The sequence below is a fragment of the Colias eurytheme genome, chromosome 7, assembly GCF_061535395.1.
Source record: "Colias eurytheme isolate Ceu_HAF_F1 chromosome 7, ilColEury1 Martin Lab GWU primary, whole genome shotgun sequence".
Classification (NCBI taxonomy): domain Eukaryota; kingdom Metazoa; phylum Arthropoda; class Insecta; order Lepidoptera; family Pieridae; genus Colias; species Colias eurytheme.
The window spans coordinates 7008138-7028101 of NC_142986.1; the positions used below are offsets into that span (position 1 = coordinate 7008138).

Here is a 19964-nt window from a genome sequence, read left to right on the forward strand (position 1 = left end):
TGTTGCCCGATCGTACGCCACCTCGCAATCACAACACCTACACTGTTCGGTACACGCGCACTCGTGCGCTTCGCGTTGCACGCTCGCCCGTGAGAGATAATCCGCACTGTTATCAGCGCTCCGAATGTATTCTATTTTATAATTATAACTACTTAGGAATAATGCGTACCGTTGCAGTCTATTCGCCGATAATTCAGGTATACCTTTATGCGGGCCAAAAATTGTAATTAAGGGTTTATGGTCTGTACGTAAAATAAATGGTACTGTTCTACCGTATAGATATTGATGGAAACGACGAACTCCGTAAACAATAGCGGTTGCTTCCTTTTGTATCTGAGCGTAGTGCTTCTCCGCGGAATTTAAAGTACGTGACACGAAAGAAATAGGCCTTTCGATTCCCGACGATTCTAGCTGAGAAAGAATCGCGCCGAGCCCAGTGGGCGACGCGTCTACAGTCAAAATTAATTGTGCGGTCGGGTCGAAATGTGCTAAAACTTGCTCAGATGTCATTAAACTTTTAATATTGTTAAAGGCTTCGTCCTGGACTTCTCCCCATTCCCATTTACAATTTTTTTTTAACAAATCGTACAGCGGAGTTAACACGGTTGATGCATTCGGAACAAAATTCCTATAATAATTTATTAACCCTAAAAACGACTGCAATTCATTTACATTTTTTGGAATCGGAGCTTCTAACATTGCCCTGACTTTCTCTGGCTCTTTCCTTAATCCGTCCTTAGAAATTATGTAACCTAAATAGCGCACTTCGTTTTGAAAAAAATTACATTTTTCTTTCTGCAAGGATAGGCCGGCGTCCTGTAGACGTTTCAGGACGGCGTTCAACCTTACCATATGTTCCTCCTTGTCCTTTCCTGTTATAAGTATGTCATCCAATAGACACAATACTCCATCGATTCCCGACAGCACCACTTCCATTGCGCGCTGAAAAATAGACGGCGCGCTAGCTAATCCAAATACTAGGCGTGTAAAACGAAATAATCCGCGGTTAGTATTGATGGTAGTGACGTTTTTTGAATCATCTTCTAATAAAAATTGATTGTAGGCCATCGAAAGATCTAGCTTACTAAACTGTTGACCCCCATGAATGCGTGAAAATAATTCACTAGTGGTTGGAAGCGGATATTTCTCGACCACTAATTGTTTGTTAATAGTTCCAGAGTAATCGGCACACAAACGCACAGAACCATCACGTTTAAGCACCGGTACGATAGGTGAAGCGTAATCGGAATATTCAACAGACTCTAAAATACCTAATTCCAACAATCTATCAATTTCTCTGTTTACTTTTTCACGCAATGCAAACGCCACCGGGCGCGCCTTACAAAAAATTGGTTTTACATTATCTTTTAATACTAACTTAACCTTATATTTATTAAATGTACCAAGTTTATCTGAAAATAGTTCAGCATACTGTTGTTGTAATTTTTTTACTAGTAATTCGGAATCTTCGCAATAATTTACAGGGACTAATTGCAATTTAAAATTTGAAATAAAATCCCTACCCAACAGCGGAGGTCCCCCATCGCGCACGACATATAAAGTTATAACGTGCTTTTGATTTGCATAGCATAATGGTAAACTAAACGTACCTAAACAAATAATTTTCATACCATTATAGGTTATTAGCTGCTTGTTCGTACTAGATAAGGGCACGTCTTTAAAATTGATTTTATAAAAGTGTTCCGATATCACAGATACAGTAGACCCGCTGTCTATTTGAAATTTAAATGGAACATTCCTAATTAATACAGTTTCTACCATAGGTCGCCCCCTGAACGAGCGTATATAAAAAAGCTTACCGTCATCATCCACGTTATCCTCACCCTTATCACCACCATCCGACATTACATAATTGACTTTGGTGCACATTTTACGTAAATGACCCTTCACATGGCATTTCCTACATACATAATTAGCAAACCTACAGTCCGACGATTTATGATTTGTAAACCCACACACACTGCACTTCACTTTCTTTTTTTCACTCGAAATTTTGTAAAACTCATCGACTACGGTAGCCGCCGAGGGTGCCTCGCGCGCCGCCGCCACTGCGGAGCGCGCGCGGCTCAGGTTCTCCGCCAGCTCCACGACCTTGGCCAGAGTAAGGTCAGACGGATCCTTCGTGTACAACTCCTCCTTTTCGCGTCCCGGTTGCATGCCCATTATAAACTTGTCACGCAACGCCTCTTCCACGTTGAGAAAGCCACACCTTGCTGTCAAGCCACGTAATCTAGCGGCCCATTGCGAATAAGATTCACCCGTCATTTGCACGGCCGAATAAAAGTTATGACGGTCACCGAACCCAACACTTTTGGGCGTGAAATGCGTGTCCAACAAAGCCAATAACTCATCGTATGGCACATCGTCGATATCCTTCGGTAAGACCACTTCTGTTGCTAATTTGTAGGTTTCTTCAGTGAGTGCGCTGAGCAATATCGCCTTTCTCTTCTTGCCCCCCGTATCAGAACGGTCGGAGATCTCATTTGCAATGAAATGCTTTGCTTTTACTTGCTTTGCTTATTAATTTGCTTAATACGACCTTTATAAGTTTTCCACGTTTGTGTGTTGTGGTCAAAACTATTTAGAATTCCGTATTGCACGTTCGTACTCGACATTTTACGCTGCTATTCTTATTAGGTAATTCGTAACGTCGCGTGGTATACCCACGCGACGTTACGAACGAACGATCGTCGCCACTGTTAGATACGTAGTAGGGAACAAGTGAAACACTTAACGGCTCGATTCGCACTGCTTTAATTTATGACTTGAACACAGGCGCGGACGCAGCCACGCACACATATACACAAATAGCCACACACATGACACAAGTGTCAGGAAATAGATGCGTTACCTACCTAAAAGAACTGAAAGAATTCATAGAAGGAACGCTACGGTTAAAAAATTTAAGACTTTGCCATCTCACAAAAGGCACCGCATCGTTATTTAATTCTACATTTTGTAAGCGAGCGTTCTTCTAACACCACGGACTTACCTTAGAAAAATTTCAACTCAATGGACGGTCCAAAGTCTATACATTACAAAGGCGAAAACCAAGAAGTTCTTCACCACACAGGACCACACTTCCCAAGATTTATGTGCGGACAGTCTTTACGAGTCATTGCTCTAACTTTCTACCAACATCTATTAAGATTTACAACGGTCCAGACCCTAAATATCTCGAATAATTTAATGACCCGCCGATACCCTGTAAATGGGTTTTATGTATTTTGTTATCGAGTGTTTACTTTTTGAGAAATACATTTTAATATAAATATAAGAGGCAAGACCACCGAGAATCAACCGATATATCGAATACATACATTATTAGAAAATCTGATAAATGCTGACTATTTAAAACGCAAATGGGTTTAACAATGAGATACAGGTACGGTATTTCTTGGAGTTTGCTGTGTTTTGGTACATAATATCGTAATATTATGTTTTCCTTGGGAATATTGTACACATTTTTCGCCCAAAAAACATAGGCCCTTCCTTATACTGTTCATCCCTTTTTACGACGCAAGTAAAATCCAAAGAACATGTGTAAAAAGAACATAAGCTTGGTTATTTTCGCTAGAGAACCTTGTTAGTAAAATTCAATAAGGTTTCATGGTAGGTGCTTTTATTAATGTTTACGGCCTGAGTGGATTTTTATTATGGTCTCCCGACCTGTAGAAGTGTACACCATACTTTTAAACTACCTATTATTTATCTGACAATTATTATATTACTAATATATTATTATCTATCCCTGATCTGTACTCAATTCTTAACAATTCTGAATTTTATAAAAGGCACAAGCACAGGTTTTGTCAATTGATATCTACCTATATATTACATCTCAACGTTGTACACCAACTAAAGAAAATCGCCATAGAAAATGTGAATTTAGTTCATAAGTTTCGTTGGTCTTTCCAAGCTAAATAAAAGTATTAAAAATATTGCTCAAAGGATTGTGCCTGTCCTTGCAACATTCTAGTTTCAATTACTTCCCAAGACGTGGTACAAGAAAAAGGCGGGTGTGATTCACATAGTTGTGACACAGCGAAATGTTTTCAGTATTACATTTTGTAAAGCCAATAGAAATTATTTATGTACTGGCGTAACATTTAATTAATTATCTGCCTAACATTTAGAAAGATTATATCAGTAAAGGTTATCTGTGATTATAAATTATATTGGTTTTCACTTTTAGTACCATGTTGTAGATTTTTTTAAATAAGCATGTATATGCAACGGATACCTGTTTTCAGTAAATTTTTTCGAAATAAACTTCCTAAAGTATAGAATTATCCTAATCTTTATTGAAATAAAATTATGAATTATTTTATTATATGAGTAATTACAATATAGATTTAATTATATTTATTTAAATCTATATTGTAATTACTCATATTATATCTATATCCTTTTTTCTAAGGTATGTGTCCGAATAGAAATCAAGTGAGTATAAATGTTTTTTGCTTGGATATACTACAATTTACAGTATTACCTTTTACAATGGTGATCTTTTATTTATGTGGAATCAGGGTTGCCACTATTTTACTTATTAATGTTTTTTTGTTATAAGTAGTTACTTTAATATTATTCGAATGAATTAATATAATTGAAGTCTAAGGATTCTGACATGGTTATGATTAAAATATAATATCCTGTTTGATATAAGGTTTGTTGTGTAGACTGGGTATTGCTAGAATGGGTATTGCTAATAATTGTGCGCGGTAAACATCACATAAAAAATCATTAAACAAAAAGCTGTAATGTATTGATAAGATCAATGATCATGACTATTTATTTTAATACCCCATATATATTTTAGAAGCCCATGGAACCATTAGCTACAACAATTTTATAATATCAATATTGTGATCGCAAAAAGTTTGCAATTAAGTGGCTTGTGGCAACCCTATATAGACCGGTGGCGTCCATCACGTATCAGGCGTATCTCGGAAGTAATTAATCACATCAGTGAAACACAGACTGACACAAGTCGGATTTACTTATGGCTTAGCACTTACTGATGTTTAAGTTATGTGGTCGCTTCGTGTGTAGCGCTATGGTTAATGTAACTTTAATACTAGTAAATATATTATATTTTTAATGGTTTTAAAAATAGACGTAACAATAATTTTTTCTAGAGCGAGAGCATTGCTTAGAATTAGGTGCATAAAGTCTTGTAATAGGGATAAAATTTTCGACAATATTGCTACAAAAACGAAATCTCATTTGATATGACTGTGATATTATAACACAAAAACTTATCTTTGTTTTGAGTTATGGCTACATAATATTTCCACAACAATAACATTCAAATAACGGTAATCGAGACAAACCTGTTAAAGTATGAAATCCTCCCAAATGTTTCTCGCCAAGTTTCGTATCAGTCCTGAATAAAGATGAAGGGTCTTTATTTATGAACAGAACTTGGGTAATTTGTTCTGGTCAACGATAACATGGGAAATATTTGTTCTTGGTCGTAATAATTAATAAAGGTATATCGTTGCAGGACGGGAAAAGGCTTTAGGCTGTGTATTTAATTGTTTCCGCTAATACACGTTAATAAAATACGATGTTTAAATAGGATATTAATAACGGGAGGTTCATATTTAATGTCGTTTGAAATGGTGATTTAAATATATGTTTGGTTCTGTGAAACTAATTTCGAATGCTGTATTAATGTTGATTTTATTATTTAACGATGTCCGTTCAACTTGTTTTTCTGTTTCGTAATATATCTTACCGTTTTGCATTTTGATAGGACTATCTAAATGCGCGAGCGGTAAGAAGCTTTACATAGAAAATTCCATATTTAATTTTTATTTGTTTATTTTTAACAATGCGCTCAAAAACCCGCTTTGTTTATAATGCATGTTGTCTTTACTAATGATACAAAGAGGTATTGTTAGTTTATTGATATTAAACATAGTTAACAAGGCTATTTTTATATAAAAACGTAAGCGTACGAGTGAAAAACTTGCACAGCGTGGTTTGTTTTCGTACATTCACCCTACCGCTTACTCCACTCAATAACCGGATAATAAACTAATTTATCACATAACCATCCATGTGTGCTTCCCTTTATCTGTCATTTTAATTTTACTAAAGTCTATAGAACAAAGCCCATTGTGCTCGTATGGGGTGAGATAATTATCGACATGGAAATGTGAGAGGATTAAATGTGCTAATGAGATCGTTAACGAATATGCGTAATTGTTATAATATCTGTTAGCTTGAATGTATGCTAATTTGTAATAGAGCTTTCACATTACCTTCAGATATATAATGTGTAGATTATATACGCACATCATAATATTATGTGACAATGAAACCCGATTTGATTGTCGTCTTTAAATGAGTTGAAGTGGGTCATTTTATAAGGTTTTCTAGAAGTTTAATCCTGCTTGGAGGTATGCCAGTGTAAAATAAGTAGTAAATTACTATCTAAGACGTCGTATTAGGATATTGTGACGATAATAAAATAAACTCATAAGTAATTAAAATGAAGTAGAGTATAAACTTTAGTAATAAAACTTTTCATATTAGTAAGTTTATACAATTTTTTAGTTATCTGGTATTACGTACATACCTATTATTTGAGACAAACACTACCGTGTAATAAATACTTATTTATTATTATTATAACTGTATCTAATATAAGTATAGCACAGAACGTGATACTTGTCTTCATAATAATAACTGTATAGTGTATATTAAAACACATAAAAGTAACTCGCTTAGAATTATTGAAATACCATTGTTATTAGTCAGCATAAATAAGTTGTACAATGCTGTATGACATAGACTAAGAGTGTCCAACTTAAAATAAATAAGTAATTACATACACAATAATCACACAATTTTTTCGAAAACATAATCTTTTTATTTGATAATTAAAATTATAAAAAAAACATTGTGTATTTAATGGGACAAGCAAACAATTAAGTATGTATCATAAATTAATTTCCCTAGTTAGTGTGAGCATGTTTCAGCTAAAAGTGGGTCACACTTTAACTTCGTACATGAAATATTTATTATTAATTCATGTAGGCTTCTCTATGAAGCGGCTGGGTATGAATCGACACAACTACGAACTATATTACACTGCCCGAGCGAAAATGTTAGAATATATTTTTTTTACTTGTTACTATTACAGTTGTATTAGCACACTTATGAGTTAATATCAATATTCTATTACAAGGAAGAATTAAAAAAGAAAAAACCGTATACTGACAAATGTTTAAATAGCCCGTTAGTATATAACCCGTTAGTGTGGATATTAGGATATCTTCAGTCTCTTATACAAAAATAACTAACTCCTACAGTATGAATAAAACTCTATAAATGCCCAATAAATAACATTACAACTGAGTAAATGGAGTGACTGTACTTAAGCAATGCGTTGACGTAGGTAACCTTTATAATATAAATTGTATGGTGTGACTTCATTATCGCGTATTCATATTTGTGAATGAAAGATATTATGAATAGCCAACAAATAAGCCCTAAATGTTTGTGACACTTGTAATTTGAACAAAATCATGATCATTTTAACTCCAAATTAATGTTATAAGACATGCGACGGACCGATAACTCCTAACTAAAATTCTACTAAGAAACAATAGCTTATCTACACACAAATGTTGTAAATAGGTTCTTTGTTATTTTCTTTCAATTGCATCTAATTAAATTAAATTAACATTCTCGAAAATGATAGGTTGGGTGACAGTATAAAAATGATACTAATTCTCTGTTCATATGAAAATGCAAAAGGAATGCAATCACCTGATCGTGAATAGTAATTCAAATAGAGCAAACATAAACTTACCCGTGCTTCTAAAATATATTTAACACTTAGCGATATATAGAGCTTCGAGTTTAACCCATCTTAAAACCGTGAACGTTACGTAGGCGAGTTATTAAGTTCTGCATAATGCACCTCTTTTAAGCGTTTTCTGTACCGTTTTCGTGCTTCTAAAATGCAAAACGTGTCACTGAAAGTCACCTAGATACATAATGATTCGAGTCATTTTGGTCGGTTTTAAGGTTGAAGCTCTTTCGGTGCATAAGTACATGATTTAAATAGAAAATATGAAAAATAAATGATTCCGTGAATGCAAAAAACAACACAACGTAACATGGCAATAAGCGTAAGCTTTCATTTGTGAAACATTATTAGGAACCTTATCTTTAAGTTTTTTTGAACCGATGTTTGATAACACATGATAACACTAAAAATACGTTAAACGCGACACAAGTACGATTGATGGTTAAGGCTGGTTCACACTTTGATTAGTGTGAGTGCAGGTGTGTAGTGCGAGTGCAGGTGTGTAGTGCGAGTAGTGTCCAATTCAACTGCGAGTGCAGGTGATTAGTGCGAGTGCAGGACAATGGTGAAATTCGCGACGCTACACACTACGCTAAACACTAAACACTAAACACTCCTGTCCAGACGTGTTTAGGCAGGCACACTGCGAGTGAGGGGGAAGGGAGGGCGCGCGGGACGTGGCTACTCGCAGTCCACTCGCAAAAAAATAGAACACGCTTCTATTCACTTTACTACACAGCCTACTAAACACTCGCACTAAACAGTCGCTGTCCACACGTAGTACTACTCATCACCTGCACTCGCACTAATCAAAGTGTGAACCAGCCATTACGGATGCTTACGGTGCATTTTCCGTTCGCACCTCACCTATCATATTTTTTGTCTGAATTCTTAAAGAACATGGTTATATTTTACATTGAAAACAAATGGCGACATTACACATCCTTTGCCCTAAAAAATATATCATAGAAGTTCGATGTTGGCAGTATTGAGGACGATTAAAGAATTTAATAGGATTAAGGACTGTAATAATCTTCGCTTACCCCCAATCAGATAAAGCCTGTATTGATTAAGAATTCTTTGTATTTGCTGACGCGATTTTAAAATATGAGATACCTAAATAACAGTAACAAAAAGGACCATGCCATATTTCATTGAAGCAGTTCGAACGTCCTGGACTATTATCCAAGCCATTTCCCCGTCCCACCCAGTCCGCCTCCGTATATTAATAAACTCTAAACATAGGACAGATGGTAGCCAGAGACAGATCATGTCCACGATTTATATAAACAACGTTTAATTGCCAGTTCTAGGTACCTTCCGCCCACGTGCTCGTGTCACTTCGGGAAACTGGCACGCGACTTAACATTTACTTTGGTAATTAATACAACTGTTTAATTGCTCTGTGCTTATTCATTTGTTTAAATTCTTCAGTTTATGACGTTGAGGTAACGGAAGCTGTTATGATGTTCGTACGAGATTTGTGAACTAAGAGATGTAGTCATGAATCACCTTAATGAGTTTTGGTCAAATCAAATCGGTCCTTTAGATATTTTTGATGTTATTTTTAGTTATCAATTTTGTTTACAATTTTCAATAGTAGGTATTTAATATACCACACAATTGACATGACTGAAATAATTCTCTAACCTGTCAGCAATATTATAGACTAGAGTAGATAATTTTTGAAACAAAAAAAAATCGCAGTCGGATGAAACCCATTAGAAAAGGAGGGGAATATGATGAAAATTATAGGAAAAATAAATTACGGTCAATCCGAGTTCGGGAAAAGGTAGGGGGGAGCTTTTAAGAGAAAAAAATGGTTTCTCTTGATTTCCGACAAAACTACAAGTCCTACGGAAAAAAGTTCAATCGCAAAGTTGTAGATAATAAAAAGATCTACAACTTTTGTATTGACAATTTTTTCACATAACCTCAAAATTTAGGTGAAAAATTCAAAAAACCAAGTTTTTGGTTTTTTATTTTTATCTACTTCAAAATTTATTTTTTTTCTACGAAATTTGGTGGAAACTTGCTTTATTATGTCCCAAATACACTGTAATTTATTTGACTGAAAATATTTATTTTTTCGCCTTATTTTGAATTAATACCAAAAAAACAACCTAATTTTCAATCGAAAAGTCACCCGTCAAAATATCAGTTTTTTTCAAAAACTTGGAGAGCCTTTTATTCATTGAAATCTCTACTTTCATATGGTGTAAAAAAAAATAAACATTACCGTAGTAAATGTTCTCAGAAAATGCATACAAACAGTGTGAAAATGAGCTTTTACTAAATCAGGCACACTTCTCAAACTACCTGAAATGTTTTTATCGACATCATTTTGCTTTTGAATATGCTGTAAAATATTATACTTAGAACAGATAATTTTTTTTCTTTTGAAATATTACCGAAAAGCCGATACAAGAGAAGATATAGAGTTCGAGAAGTGTGCCTGATTTAGTAAAAGCTAATTATGACACTGTTTGTAAGCATTTCCTGAGAACATTTACTATGGTAATGTTTATTTTTTTTACACCATATAAAAGTAGAGATTTTGATGAATAAAGGGCTCCCAAAGTTTTTGAAAAAAGCTGATATTTTGACGGGTGACTTTTCGATTGAAAATTAGGTTGTTTTTTTGGTATTAATTCAAAATAAGGCGAAAAAATAAATATTTTCAATCAAATAAATTACAGTGTATTTGGGACATAATAAAGCAAGTTTCTACCAAATATCGTAGAAAAAAAATAAATTTTGAAGTAGTTAAAAGTAAAAAAACCAAAAACCTGGTTTTTTGAATTTTTCACCTAAATTTTGAGGTTATGTGAAAAAATTGTCAATACAAAAGTTGTAGATTTTTTTATTACCTACAACTTTGCCATTGAACTTTTTTCCGTAGGACTTGTAGTTTTGTCGGAAATCGAGAGAAACCATTTTATTCTCTTATAAGCTCCCCCCTCCCACTTCCCGAACTCGGATTGACCGTAATTTATTTTTCCTTTAATTTTCATCATATTCCCCTCCTTTTCTAATGGGTTTCATCCGACTGCGATTTTTTTGCACTTTTTATTATTTTTAAAGGGATCTACCCCAGTGTATTAACAGTTATAAATTAATTTAAGTACAACAATAACTCTCTGGATATAATTTCATAAGAAAATTAATATTTTTATTGCATCTCGGTTGTTTGTAAAATTACTGAGCGGCATCTTAACCAATTACAACGTTTTAGCGATTTTACGCTCGTCTTCATGCTGAATTAATTAAAAACAGTGAAGATCTAAGAACACATAGACAGCACCAATTTAAAATTATTATTTGTCAGAATATCCACTACTTTATCACTTTATAAAATGAAACAATTTTTTGTATTTTTTGTTATAACAGATAGCAAAATGTCGTGTAGATTGCGAAATGATATTTTTCACTTCTCAATCGCTTAACTTCAATTTATAGATAATTAATGAAGCTAAAAAAAATTCTTAGGAATAGTATCAGAATAAAACAGGTAGATTTTATTTAACCTAGTAGGCCACTACAAACCCAAATTCGAGCTAATTAACAAAAGCAGAGCATTCTAAATATAGCTAAGTCTTCGCTTAATGTCTATAGCAAAGTGAAGAGCGGTGTAGATATTAATTATGCAGAATCATTGGTATACTCTAATGCACCAATATGTATTCATAGCCGAGGCTTCATTAGTCAGTCAGGAACCCTCAGGTGCCTCAGGACTGATACAATTTTCATTAGGTGCTCTAACTAAAGAATAAAGTGATTTTATACTGTTGAGACTTCGTTCAAAACGACCCTAGAGGGCGCTGTTTCAAACTTTTTCCTAATTGGGAATTGTTTTAGGAATTAATTAATCTTTTACTTTTACATGTTTTACAACGAGGTTTAAGAAGAGCAAAAATACACGTCTGATGAATTCTATACAAATCTTTTAATTAAATCATTAATTAGTATAATAAGTAGGTATCTATTTCTGTTAAATATCTTCGTTTTAATAGCTTAAGAAATTAATATTTCATAGGAAGGTAAAAAGAGTTTTGTTTTTGTTAAAATATAGAATTTGTTACCAATGGATAAGTATCTACGCGTTACGACAACATTATTTAACCTTTGCAGATTAAGAAACGTGAATAATGTTTACAGCAATTTAGTTTTGCAACATCGTTAAATGTAATGTATCTCTTTTGTAAAATAGAAAATTAAATCACTTAAATAGGATATAAGAACATACATAATTACATAATTATACGTCGTGTATAATATACAACAAACATAATATATGGAACACAGTTTAAGATTTAAAAAAACTGGCCGAAATGTGTTTAATAACTCAGGCCCCGAATCACAGACACAATAGAAAATCTATTGTGTCGTGGACCGATCGGGCCGTTCGGGGCTCAATGGGTTAAATAAAATAAAAATAAAGTTAAATAAATGATTTCGTTAAATGCGTGTTAATTACGTTGTTAAAGTATTAAATTCTAAAAGCTGTTTAATTCTGCCAACAGTTAACGGTTATACCATTCGCATAATATAATCAACAGTCCTAATTCCCTCATTTATTGAAACACATTTCCTCTACTGGGTCTTATCTTACGGCTATAAAGTATTTCCCAATAGTCTTATTAAACGCATATTTTAAAAGGTAAAGTAATAAAGTACATTCATTTGTACCTCAGATTGTCCTGACAGTACTTCAACTTTCGCACCGTTATATCCATCTGATAAATTTTATGTACTGGTGAAAGTGAATATTGTCCTAAAATTAAATAAGAAAACAAACAAGGCTTTTTTATGTAATGTTAAGAATTTGGTAGCATCTGGTCAGCGAGTATCCATAAATGCAATGAATTTTAATCTTTTCGTCCTTTTTTGGGTCGAACTTTAAATGATCTTTCGATCTTAGATATAATGGATTATGTTGTAGTATTATAGTTAAGTTGTTGGAAGATTTGATATCAATTGATATGTAGGTACATGCTGTTAAATGATAATTATGCCATTTAAAGACAGCAAAATTAACTAAAATCAAACGAAAGTGACCAAGCTAAAACTGTTCAAAAATAATTTTATTGTTAAAATGAAATATTTTTAAAGACTTTTTTTCCTAATCACACTCATCACTTATGACAAAAACAAAGACGAAGTTTGTAAAAGGTTCTTCTGTAGTTTTACATAGTAAGTATATTAGTCGTATCGTATTAGGGTTATGTGATGAGGAAGAGCTTTCGATCGTCTTTTTACGTTTCGTAGAATACTATAAAAGGTTGTGTCCAGATAACTTTATCCACATTATGTCCCGAACCCTTTGAAAAGAAAAGTTGTTTAACATTTTTGAGACCGCTTCCATTTAGGGAAGAGGTTTATTGCAAAACTGGAAAGGGACTCGCGACTCGGACCGTCAAAGGGACGACGAAGAGTTTTTATTTGAGTGCAAAATTGTGACTAACGCTTTTAAACTGGTATCATTTCTGTTTTGAATTTTTCAAATTTAGCTACTTTAAGATGAATAAGGTAAAGCTTGAGTATTTGATCAAATTTTGGTGGTCGAGTTCCAAGGTTTCTATGTAATCAAATCAGTTTTTGATTTTATCGAATATTATGGATAAGTTTCGAAAACGAGGAATAAGACTATCAGTTAAATAATCTTTTCAATCGATTTATATCGATTAAGTAAATAAGTAATCGTGTAGCGCTATTTTGCATGTTTCATTTGTAGAGATATGCTAACAACCGATAATAAAATCAATGATTGTATGACGTTGTTTATTAATAATATGTTTGAACTTTGATAATATTTATAGAAATAGACGAAATTTTATTGCAGATATTCGTTGTCCTTAAAATCGTAGAAACTTTTATAAAATAAAACATTGACCGCAATGTAAATTACGAATCCTTTAACAATTTCAGATAGCTTGTTAAAAATAAACATGCATTGCATTAAATAGAGATGCAAAATAAACACAAAAAGCCGGAAATCAATGTTTGGAGAAATGGTCACTCACCTTTCCCGGTATTCCAAATAATTAATTAACTTGTTCGCCCAATAAAAAGCTCAAGTATATCAATCCTGACGATACAGACACAGTATAGTTAATAGTACTTGGTTCATTGGAGTCAGTGCGCGGGCGCCGACGTATCCGAGCGGTTGGCTTGTTTGCGAATATAGTGTGAACCAATGTATTCGCACGTGCATGCGTTTACGGTATTTTTGTATTTGATACTATACTGTTATGAAACTGTGTTCTTGGTGCAATTTGGGTTGTATTGATTAGCGTATTTGTGGGTGTGCTGTTTATGCAATGGTGATGCAGTTTAAAGGGCAACTGTTGCCAATCTACGGTATTGCGCTGAAATTAAAACAATGCGGATTTTTCTTCCATTTGGATTTTGGATTTATGGATTTCCCTTTAAACGATTTTAATTAAACGGTTAACGCCTAAATATTATACAGTTATAAATAAAAAAAATTATCATTGTTAAAAAATAACGCTCATGCACTGTTAATAACAATAACGCACATTTAGGTACCTATTTCCTCAAATAATTTTTTGATCTAAGCTCACATTTTTTATATAAATTGTTTAACAATAAATTTTCAAGGTTCCTAATCTCGGTTAACCCTATAAGCAACTGCTTAGTAAATATAAATGATTCATTAGGAATTTGTCGAAATTTAAATGATCTAATCGACACCTACGATTATTGCTGTTTTGCTTCTGAGAATGATTTATGATGCGTAACTGAATTGTGTAACTCTAGAAGCAAATTACATTGTACAAGTAATCGTTTTAAACATCTTCCCGGAAATATTGCTCAATAATTAATAAATATGGTATAACTTGCACATATTTGAGATAAACCTTCAAAAAGTTGTAACGTTCAAATTTTGATGCTCTACTAGATAAGCTTTGGAAAAATGATGCGTAGGCACAAACGTATAAGGTCCATTTATAGTAAACTAGGTTTCCACCCGCGGCTTCGCCCGCGCAGTCAAAGAAAAACCCGCATAGTTCCCGTTCCCGTGGGATTTCTGGGATTGCGTCATTTTACCGGGATAAAAAGTAGCCTATGTCCTTTCTCGGGTATCAAAATATCTCCATACCAAATTTCATTAAAATTGGTTCAGTAGTTTAGGCGTGATTGAGTAACAGACAGACAGACAGAGTTACTTTCGCATTTATAATATTAGTATGGATAATATGTGATTCATTATATGATACTTTTAAAGAAATAGGTAGGTCCTTACCTACATTTACTTTTTATGAAACAAAACATGAATTTTCAATTAGTGTAGTGTAGGCCTATTTTAAGGATCGTATTTTTTTCTATAATTAGCTAAATAGGTAGTTACTTTAGGAAATACTTATATCAAGTGACTAATAAAAGATAAGGAAGTTTAAAAAAAAACTACAAAATAAACGAGTTGAGTTGATAACAATTTGCACGGTGTTATCTATTTTGTATTTATGAATTACAAAACTGCAAACTTCCATCCCCTAATTAAACCCTTTGTGTGTCGTGTATGAATATCAAAAACCCTTCCTAGGCAAAAGTTGGATCCCGTCCAACTTTGATGTTGTGATTTTAGTCACCTGCCATTGATTTGCTATTTACATGTCAATACGTGCTACCTTTGGTAACATTTTCAGTGCAAATTTTCTATATCTAACTCCTCTCTATAAATGTTATTCCATTTTAGTTCCACGTTAGCATATTTTGCAATAAGCTTTATGTACACTAAAGCGAAAATATGATTTTTAGCACGTCCTAAAATTTATTTTAGTTTAAGTGCATAGAGTTAGAGGTGCATAGAGTTGTTTGGAGCTTTGGTTAGGTACTACGTACATTATTAGCAGTCAGTGGTTTTATAAATAAAGGATATTGTTACTTATTACTGAATCACGTTGATTTTTGTGACAAACAATGCGACATCTAGTTGAATATGATTGGAAACCAGGAGCAAGCATAATTTGCCGAACAAATTCGGTTATGGGAATTATAAAAAAAACGACGTTCTTAGGCACATTTTCTTGTTTGCTACTTTTCTGCATATTATATTGCTCGTTCAAAGTTATTAAATCTGTATCCCGTTTTGAAGTAACATGGTTAATGATTGTGGAGTTAACAATCGCTTTACTGAGGTATTCGTTGGCTGCTTGCCATGTGCGAGGCCATCTTTGTCATTTTAATACATTTGACAGCTAATGAACGTTTGTCTTTGTACCATTGTTTATTACGGCGGTAACATTCTATGTGAAGGAAAGCATACTTTCGAACGTTTTAACTACAAATTATTCTAAAACTAGATGCAATATGCATGTTTGCTTGCTGTATGCTTTATAATCTATGTTAGTCATACTCTATAGCTTCAGTTCTAAATCTTAAACGGCATCGGAACTAAATACCAAAGGAGAATGGGCAAATTGGGCCTGAAACTTGGGCTAAGACCAATACACACGAAATATTGTTTTTGTGATAGATCATTACACATACCTAACGAAAAAAATAAAATAAAAAAATAAATCGACCGGGTTCTTGTACAGTCAAGGCAAAAAGTTTTATTTATTTTGCGCACAATAACGGTGTTTTTAATTCGAGTGAAGTAAATATAAACCTAAATGTCATTGGAGTGACTGAGTTTAACCATAAAAAACGTCTAACTACGTTGAAATATAATAAACACGGTATAGGTACCTGTTACAAAACATAATATTAGTGTATTTTGGTTATTAGAAGGCTTCAGATTAGTACGTCTTTGTAAGTGAAAGTGAATAGGAGTAACATAAAGATATTGTCATTGTCTTGCAACAGTTATTAATTGCAAAAAATAGTATACACAAAGTAATAAAACTTTATGTGACTGTACAAAAACCCGGTTGATTATTTTTTTATATATATTTTTCCCGTTATGTATGTGTTATGATCTATTATAAAATCAACTTCTCATGTGTATTGGTCCAACTCAAGTGTTCAGGCCCAACTTCCATAGTAAAATGCCCATTCTCCTTTGTTAATAACTTAGACATAAACTTTTTTACAAGTTGATTGCCTGGTTGGGAGAGAAGTTCTTAAAACCGTTCGTGTTTGTGTGAAGGTCCGTGAATACACTAATTTCAATGCAATAATACCTTCCCAATGGCAAAACCAAACCAATTAATAAAAAAATTAAAGGTAAAATTAATTATTACCTACCTATAAAAAAGTTCGAAGAAATTGCATAAGTAAACCAACCTTTGATAGTAATTAGTGCATAATCAATAAACATTCTGCAGAGGTATCTGTAGCCGACTCACTATATGCGTCAGCACTTATCATGCCTATAAAATTACCGACATACGAGGAATGGAATGCAATGCCTATCAAGTTGGAGGTGCAAATAAACAGATAGTCAAATACGAATGAATTATTCAAATGATATGTGTACATTTTATAATTGCTAGTAAGAATTAGATTTATGTTTTGACTGATTTTGATTAATTTACTGAAGACAAAATAATCTTAATAATATAACGAATGATAAAAAATAATTTTGAAATAAGTTTTGATTATTTGTTAATATCTTGACAACTTCTATTTTATGTCCTTTTTATATGGATTAGAAATATCCTAGAAAAAAATCTTTATTCGAAAGCATTTTCCGCCTTAAAGAAATTATCATTTATTTGCAGTTCAACGGTAGATGTACTCAAAATGTTATTTATCACTTAGGTACTTATTTCGACTAGTGTCGCTTGACTAATAGAATGTATTCTCACGACACGAATATATTAACATGTATGCTCGTGTGTTTGGTTAAAATTATTTGAAAGGTCGATGAATTATGGAAAACAAATAGACACGTTTTTTATTTTAAGTTTTTATCTTGAATATTACATAATCCATCAAAATTTTAAACATTTAGTTTCATAGAGCAGAGCAGAATATATGTACATGTAGGTACACCGTACAATCTTACGAAGTTATATATCACATAGGCTCTGGAATTAAAATGTATTTGTACCTACTGCAATATCGTGCATGCTAAAATTCCATTTAAATTACGAAAAATATTTGAATGAAGAGCCTCTACATTATGTATTGTTTAACATTGCTTTTGCTACATTGCTGTGTTGGTTAAAAGCCTGCATATAATTTTCTCAATTTATTCAATTATGCTTTACATCAAAATTATTCACAAGTTATTGTACCTCATAGTTAATTAATCACATAATAATTATTAGATGTATATCCACTAATAAGTACATATCTGTTTGTTTGCCTTCGAATAAAATGGTAAATAATCTATGACCTATACAAATGCTGTGTGTAATCGATGACCGAGACTGGTAAACTGCTAGTTATCATACCCGCTTCGCCGTAAAAGGAGAAAAAATCCTGTTTAACCTCGAACTTGACGTTTATGCGTGTAACGTGGTTAATGTTTGTAGCTCCTATTGTGATACGTATTGCGAGTAAAGGTCACAGTTCAATTTAAATTTTTTATTGTTATCTACCATAGAGTAGGTACTTTACTGTTGGATAAATTATTGCATTGGATCTAAGGATAATATTCGGTATTAAAAATTAGTAGTGTGAGGAAAACTCATGGGTTTAATTTATTTTTCGTTTAAACTCGCTTAAATGAATTTACTTTAGAACTTGTGGTATAAGTCGCATTGTCACACTTAAACTTTGTATTATTTAATTGTCTTACTTATTATCTAAAAAAAATGTTGTGGGGTGTTATGAAACCACGGTAAAAGTGAAACTTAGGAACAAAATTATCGTATTTGTACGATAATGACTCCGAACACTGCTTTATACTACTCGCAGCCGACCGTCACGCGACATGCGCTACACATACCAAAAAGTTTGAGACGATGTAATAAAAGTTTCACTTTAAAAAAATAATGAGCAATGGATAACCAATTCCCATCTTACTATTGACGAGGTATAGAAATCGAACTTATGATATTTAATAGTATTTACTTACACTATGTATAAAGATCGGAAGAGTTCACCTTAACCGACAGTTAAATGATGTCTAAAGCCAAAGGTCTTGGTCGATACTCGATAGCGATCCGAAAGTTTTAATGAGGTTTCCCATACGTGATATTTCATCGTTATTTAAATGGAAAATATCATGCAGAACTAAAGCGAATACTTACATTTTCTATTTTCATATATTTCTGCTATTTGTCTTTAAAGTTTATTTTTAGTTTTTACTGTGCAACAACTAAGCGCAATGAATACGTACTACCTATGTTAAATAATATTTTTATATTTTAGTGTTATTGAAGCACGTAAAATATAATAACCCAAATACTCATTATTTATCATAACAACTGTGTCCACTTACTTATATTATGTCGGTCAAGGCAATATATTTTTTGTTAATAAAATTAAACACATGATTTAGCAATGACTGCAAATCAAGATAAAACATAGATAATATCGCTTTTCGTACAGACTTATATCAATCATATTATATATTCTTGATAGATTTTTTTTCATGTTACTGAAAAATCTTCAACAGCTTTAAGGACCTAATGATAATAAAATATTATGAAACTTATGTCTCATAACGTGGCGGTCGTCTTTTTAATTTCAGGCGAATTCACTGCAAGCAATTATTTTAATTTTAAAACAGTTAATCTCCATAAATAAAGAGCAATAAAACCTAGTTACTAAACGCGCACGCTACTTACGAGTAACTGATATTAAAACCTCAAAGCATTTGAAAGTTAATGGTTAAATCGTAATGAAGCTAATAGTACCCTTGAGCTACGAGTAGAATAGCTATTTCTACAGCGTGGTTTATTTGCAGAATTATTGCGCCGGGGTCGATGACACCGGTGTTTTGTGTCGCTAATTGCCCTCACAATTGGTCGACTGCATTGATAGTTGTGGTGATTATGAAACAGTTTGTAGAAACTAGGATATGTTAAAAAACTTAAAATTTATTTTTTATTTTTATTCGACAAAATTCTATTGATTTAAACTTTAATCATAGCATATTATTCACATTCATACATAAATTATTCGAATAAATAAACATTTTTTGCATAAACAGTTTATTGTGATTTGTGTAGCTGTGTTCATCCTATGATTTATTGAT

At 32.9% G+C, this 19964-nt stretch overlaps 1 protein-coding gene across 7 annotated transcripts in view; it reads left to right on the forward strand.

Annotated features, from left to right (window-relative positions):
* The window catches only part of LOC149907131 (protein sprint-like), a 171735-nt gene that overhangs the window by 37385 nt on the left and 114386 nt on the right, over positions 1-19964 (forward strand). For 2 of the 7 annotated variants that reach the window (XM_090103507.1, XM_090103511.1), the window contains exon 1: positions 13987-14069. The exons of 1 other annotated variant lie outside the window; for it this stretch is intronic. Coding sequence is in view for 1 of the 6 variants with exons in the window: in XM_090103505.1 (XP_089959631.1) it covers positions 14043-14125 (83 nt within the window). In the remaining 5 variants the exon portion in view is untranslated. Of the gene's footprint in view, positions 1-13960; positions 14126-19964 lie in introns of those variants that run through there. 4 more of the 7 variants (XM_090103506.1, XM_090103509.1, XM_090103510.1 and 1 more) reach the window with 4 other exon arrangements.